Source organism: Hordeum vulgare, chromosome 5H (genome assembly GCF_904849725.1).
Source record: "Hordeum vulgare subsp. vulgare chromosome 5H, MorexV3_pseudomolecules_assembly, whole genome shotgun sequence".
Lineage (NCBI taxonomy): Eukaryota > Viridiplantae > Streptophyta > Magnoliopsida > Poales > Poaceae > Hordeum > Hordeum vulgare.
The window spans coordinates 491,854,418-491,860,233 of NC_058522.1; the positions used below are offsets into that span (position 1 = coordinate 491,854,418).

Consider the following 5,816-nt stretch of genomic DNA (forward strand, 5'->3'; position numbering starts at 1 on the left):
AAAAGTATGCTAAAGGAGACTATAACTTGTCTATTGCGATTTTCTTATCCCATCAATCCTAGACAGAGCCCTCTAAATGCCAAGTGGAGGTGTCGATGTATGCAAGACCAAACTTCTCGTTGACCGATCTCCAAATACTAAGTTGTAGCGGCACTTAAAGAAATAGTGAGCGTCCATTTCTTGTTCTCGGTTGCAAAGTTGGCAAAAAGCACAATTTAAGCAATCACGCTTCTCCAACCTATCGGCAATCCAAATAGAATCTTGTAAAGCCTATAGACTAGAATTTGATTTCATTAAGAATGACCCGTGGCATGCTATACTAGATGTTATGCTGGAGCAGACACCCACGGTTTCGGTGCATTACTTCACCGAGGCGTTGATTTTAATCGAGCAATTTGATTTGAAGAAAAAAAAACATATTGAGTTTTTTTTTTTTTGCGGAAGAAAAAAAAAACATATTGAGTGATCACAAATTGGGAACATGCACAATCAACACATTATTTGGTTCTTAGCAAAATCAATAGACAAACGTTCATCCAGATTTTGAGCAATAGGCAAACGTTCCATGCAAAATCCACGGTTAACGTAGCAATTAAAAATCAAAATCCAATACTCGATAGACCAACGGAATCAAATTATAAAGTGCGCAGCGGCGAGCGCTTAAGCATGTAGGCGAAGCGGCTTCAGCTCATCGTTGAGATTGTAGAGTGCTTTGGCCACGGCCCAGACATGCCCCTGCAGTGGTCCGACCACGTAGTCCTAAGAAGATACACAGGTTTGAGAGATTTAACACTTTTTCCGTCTGTAAGTTTCAGAGGGATGAATGAACAACTAACAGAAAAACTTACAAGTGCTTTGTAATCCTCCGCCTGCAGCATGCGGTGGTACATCTGGAGTTCCTTCAGCGTGTCCATGTCCTTACTGACAGCCGGGTTTATCACCTGATTGAAGTCGCTCGCAGCCTCGAACGCCTGAAGTAGTCCCTTGGAATTGTTGGTCGCCATCTGCTGCAAGGTAACAGGGAGCCTAGATGGCGTACAAATGAATTAGAAATGGTTTGCTAACCCACAAATACAGGATGCACACATGACAGGATGCCGGGGATACTTACTGAACAGTGAAGCACAAGAAGTCCATGTTCACATAGAGCCGTTCAGCAATGTCTGCAAGCTGTTACAAAGGATGGATGTGGACATCAGATCGTAGTAGACTAGTAGTGGTGAGTAGCACATAACTGGAATACATGAAGTAGTAGTTACAGAGTAAATAAATAGTGTAAAGACTCACTGTCTTGATAAACCTGGGAGCAGGATCATGAACCGGATGGTCAAAGGGCAGAGCCGATTTACTTGAATATGAATGCATTATGGAGAAGTGGGTCTGTGCCTATGTAGCACAGATTAATGATTCAATTAGTTCAACGACAAGTTATTCAACAGTAGGCATGCATAGTAGTTATGCGGATTTGGACAATCAATAGAGGACTCACCATAACCATCTTACTCAAGCTGGTGATGGTGGAACCACAGTTAAGAAGGATCGTCTGCTGCAGACTCAGTTTTGTGGATTCCTCACCCCACTCCATCACTGCTTTATATATCTGATTCCCCATGATGCGGTGGAGTCTTTCCTTGATGCGGGGCACCACCCAATGGTAAATGGGCGCCGATAAGTCTATCGAACCGATTTCAGCCATAATTGAACGAAGCTCTGCCCCCTCAGACACGGGCACCTAAACGATTTCAGCCAATGCGTAAATCAATTGATGGCAGAGTGTTTAACAAAAAAGAAAAAAAACACATCTAAGGTTATTATGCGTAAATTAGTACTGGTTTTAAGCTATCAAATGTTTTTGAAATTATAATCCGGTTCCTGCCGTGCAAGAAGACAACAAAGGAATGCAGAGTGAATTCAATTATTTTGTCCAAGTAAACAAGTTTCGTCAGAGACCAAAGAGGGATCGATTAAAGGGGATCGGGGCTGCTTCGACATATTTTCCCCTCTGTTCAGCCTTGAGCGTCGATATCTATCTAGCTAAGCGCAGACCCTCCGACCTTGACATGCAGATACTTAGAACGGGAGGAGAGATGGGGATGGGGAGAAGAATACCTTGTCGGCCATGACGTAGAGCCTGGCGCGGAGCTGGACGAGTTCTATCACTTGGTCCGCCTGACCTTTGGCCGCGTCATCAGGGAAGCCGGAGTAGTCTCCGGCACCGCCAGCACCACCTCCACCTCCGACCGCCCGCATGGCGTGAGATCCGCGGGCCTGGAGCAGACCCTCGCCTGCCTCCGCGCGCCTTGGGGCGAGCGCGAGCGTAGCCCCACCCCCACGCCCCCGTCCCTGCCGCTTCCTCGGAGATGACGCTGCCCGGCCCCGGCGTGCGATTTGGTCCGTAGCCCACCCTCCCCGTCGCCTCGGCGATGAAGGTGGCGAGGCGGTGGTTCACCGCCGCGATGGCGCGCACTCCTGATGGTAGCCGAACGCCCGCCGGCGCCAGCATCAGCCTGGGGGAGGACTGGCCGGAGCCCGCGGGGGCGTCCACGAGGACAAGCAGGCGCGAGGAAGCAGGAACAAGTGCCATGGCGATGGCGGGTGGTCGTCTCTGGAGTCTGGACTGGAGCTCTGTTTGGTTGAGATCGGAGGCGCAGAGGGTCGTGGTTGCTGGGAGGAAGAGGAAGCAAGGGTGGTGTGGGGTGGGAGATGCGTCTGCGGAGTAGATATATATGCAGAAAGGAAGGGCTCTGGTCTGGAATGTACCGCATTATTACCATCCTACCCCTGAGCCGAGGCGTTTTTTTGGCTTCCCTTTCCTCGTGATCCTGGCTACCCTTTGCTTTATTTTGAAGGATATTTGTGTCCTTTTACCCCTAGACGAGTGCACCGCATCGGGCGGGGGTTGGACCGATCGAGCTAGCTGTTGCTTTGCTTTGGGCACGCCAGCTTTATCATCAGGGAGCCTGATCAGCCACCCCTCTCCGGCCGTCTCTAATCGATCAGTCAGACTGACCCAAGGATCGTTCCAGCTGTTGCTCTGCGCACGCCAGCTTTATCACCAGGGAGCCTCAGCTCCGTCGCTAATCGATCAGTCAGACGGTGGTGGGCGGTTAGAGGGTGGTGGTAGATAAAAAGCAAGGAAGGAAACCCTAACGCAAGTTACATAGTACTGTACTGCATTACCTATTGTTCGTTGGTTTCCCTTTGATATAGCTCACCATTCAATCCAGTCAAATGGTAATTTTACTTATTACTGGATGCATGGGGCCCGCCTACGTATGCATGCACTTGAGCACCTCATGCACACCAACGTCTCCCCTTCCTCCTTTTGATTTGCTGGATCGAACAACCGTGATATATACATATATATGTATATGTATATATATACATATATATGTATATATATATATATATATATATATATATATATATATATATATATATATATATATATATATATATATCAGGGAGGGATCATGATCGAGAATCGTCGGCGCCGGAGAATATATATTTGAGAGAGATGAACCGATCATCTTCCCGTCCAAGAAAAGTTGATCTAGCTACCACGCCTGTACATGACTCACGTACGTAGCGACGAAATGGAAAAGAAGCAAGGACGAAATGGAAAAGAAGGACTAGTACGTACGATCCTACCAGGCACAACGACCACGCATGCATGCAAGGTCGAAGCAGGTACGCAAAGCGCCAGCTGCGGTCGGGGCCCAGCAATCCCATGTCAGGGATAACGTAGGTATCACCAAAAGTAATTCGAATTCGAATTTGGTTTATTACTATTATTACTGTGTGCTTAGAACCGAGCCGCAGAGGGTTTGACGATCGACGTCTAGATAGCCCCTAATGAGCATTTAATGTACCCATCTAGGAGTAGTTGTTTAATTAATCTCCAGCTCAAATAAGAAGCTAGTTACTCATGTGTAAAAAGGGATTTTTTCTCTTCTTCCGTACTCTGCTTTCCGATCGATCAAAACGCAAGTTAGTTACTTTTCACCAGGAACTGATAAAAAGAAAAGCAGGCCACACCTCTCTGCCTGGCCTGCACGGCTGCACCCATTTCCTTTACCTTCTCCTTTCCTTCCCGGAGGGACTCCCGACCATATTATACTCGTACATCGCATGCTTGTAAAATTAACCCACCCCAACTTTTCCAACTATACCCTTCTCCTCTTTCCACCACTTCCAACCGCCTCATAATTTCTCTGCAATACTACCGGAGTAGAAGTAGGGATCCAAGGAAAGAAGAATATCCATTTGATCTTTTATTAGTAACAATAAAATAGGGAAACCTATGTTTTTGCCGCTCTAGAATTTGACATCTCATTTTTGTCACTCTTAGCTTTTGATAACACATCGCAAATGCCATCCTGTGGCAAAACCAATATTATTTTATTTTATTTTTGTCACTTTTAGCTTTTAACAATGTAACACAATTGCCACTCTGGAATTATTGTTTTTGACATACAATGGCAATTAATTGTGATGTATTGTTAAAAGCTAAGAGTAATAAAAGTGAAATATCAACTTTTAGAGTGGCATAAGCAAGCGGGATTTTTTTTCCCCAAGTAAATAATCTACTTGAGGTAAGAAACTTGTGATACTGACTAGATATACCCAAAATCCAGCGCTAAATAAGTAAAAGTGCTTCAACTGTTGGGTTTCGGGCAACTCTGGTGGGACTATATCAACATGACCCTCGCATCATCTTCCTCCAGGGTGTTGTTAAATGGGAAACCTAGAACCCCATTCACGCACACTACAGGTCTGTGCCAAGGCGACCCCCCTCTCTCTATGCTCTTCATCCCGACCATCGAACCTCTATAACTTATGCTTCGGGCGGCTTCCTAAGCAGAGATCCTCAAGCCCATCAAGCCGCGTTCGGCTTCATGCAAGATTTCTCTCTATGCAGATGATGCTGACATCTTCGCCAATCCGGTCAGGGAGGAGCTCGACACCATCGCTCGGATCCTAACATGTTTTGGGGAAGCATCGAGCCTCCTTACCAACTCGACAAGACTAATGTGTTCCCCATTCGCTGCCAAGAAATTGATCTCCGCGACATCCACTCATGCTTTCCTGTCTAGATCGTATCCTTCCCCAACAAGTACCCGAGCCTCCCTTTGCACACGAGGCGGTTCATGACGGTTCACTACAAGAAATATGTCAACTAACGACCTTATGGAAGTGACGCTCGCAGAAATGGTCGTAAAGAAATGGTCGTAAATCTATGTAATGCCCCAAATGTGTAACCTTTCCTATTTGGAACTTTCCCTTGTGGGTCCAATTTGTCAATGACATGAGAGCTACCTATGCATGTATGATTTCATGTGTCACCTTGTACTTCTTCTTTTGCATGCATGCATCCATGCCATCCCATTCTTACCATGCCTTGTTTTGCTTACCTTTGCTTGCATCTATGCCTTACCATGTCTTAGTGTGGAGACTTGTGATTTCATGTTTGTGTTGGATGTGTGGATGAGGTGGATGTAGGTGATAGTAGGAAGTGCATTGTGGTTTGCTTAGATTTCAAAACTATCTCCCTCCTATTTATTTCAAGCCCATATATTTGTTTGCCTCTTTCCTGATTTAAAAATGCTCTTGGGTTAGCGAAATTTGTGGTGATTTTGATATGTGTAGTTGCTGTGTTAAAAGGGGTTTTCAACAGGTGCAAATATTCCAAAACAGCCAATGACAATTGCTGTCTTGTAAATATTCTTTGGCCCCAAATATTTCTTTTGCAATTTATTCAAATAGGTCATGATTTATCATGACCAGGGACATTTTTGTTTTGATTTAATCCCCAC

At 45.6% G+C, this 5,816-nt stretch overlaps 1 protein-coding gene across 1 annotated transcript; it reads right to left on the minus strand.

The window, feature by feature from the left end:
• Nucleotides 1-523: 523 nt before the first annotated feature.
• LOC123398517 lies at nt 524-2,276 on the minus strand. Its single transcript, XM_045092980.1, has 6 exons — nt 2,110-2,276; nt 1,490-1,732; nt 1,288-1,386; nt 1,112-1,170; nt 849-1,026; nt 524-759 (listed from the first exon to the last, which is right to left on the minus strand). Exons 1-6 carry the CDS (start codon nt 2,248-2,250, stop codon nt 661-663), a joined length of 819 nt encoding a protein of 272 aa, XP_044948915.1. The 5' UTR covers nt 2,251-2,276; the 3' UTR covers nt 524-660.
• Nucleotides 2,277-5,816: the final 3,540 nt, after the last annotated feature.

Excerpts from the sequence above, each read along its gene's own strand:
- LOC123398517 (XM_045092980.1), bottom strand. The coding sequence starts at position 2,250 with ATGCGGGCGGTCGGAGGTGGAGGTGGTGCTGGCGGTGCCGGAGACTAC. Across the intron at positions 1,171-1,287 it reads CTCCCAGGTTTATCAAGACA|CTTGCAGACATTGCTGAACG; the intron begins GTGAGTCTTTAC and ends CCTTTGTAACAG. Across the intron at positions 760-848 it reads CGGAGGATTACAAAGCACTT|GACTACGTGGTCGGACCACT; the intron begins GTAAGTTTTTCT and ends GTATCTTCTTAG.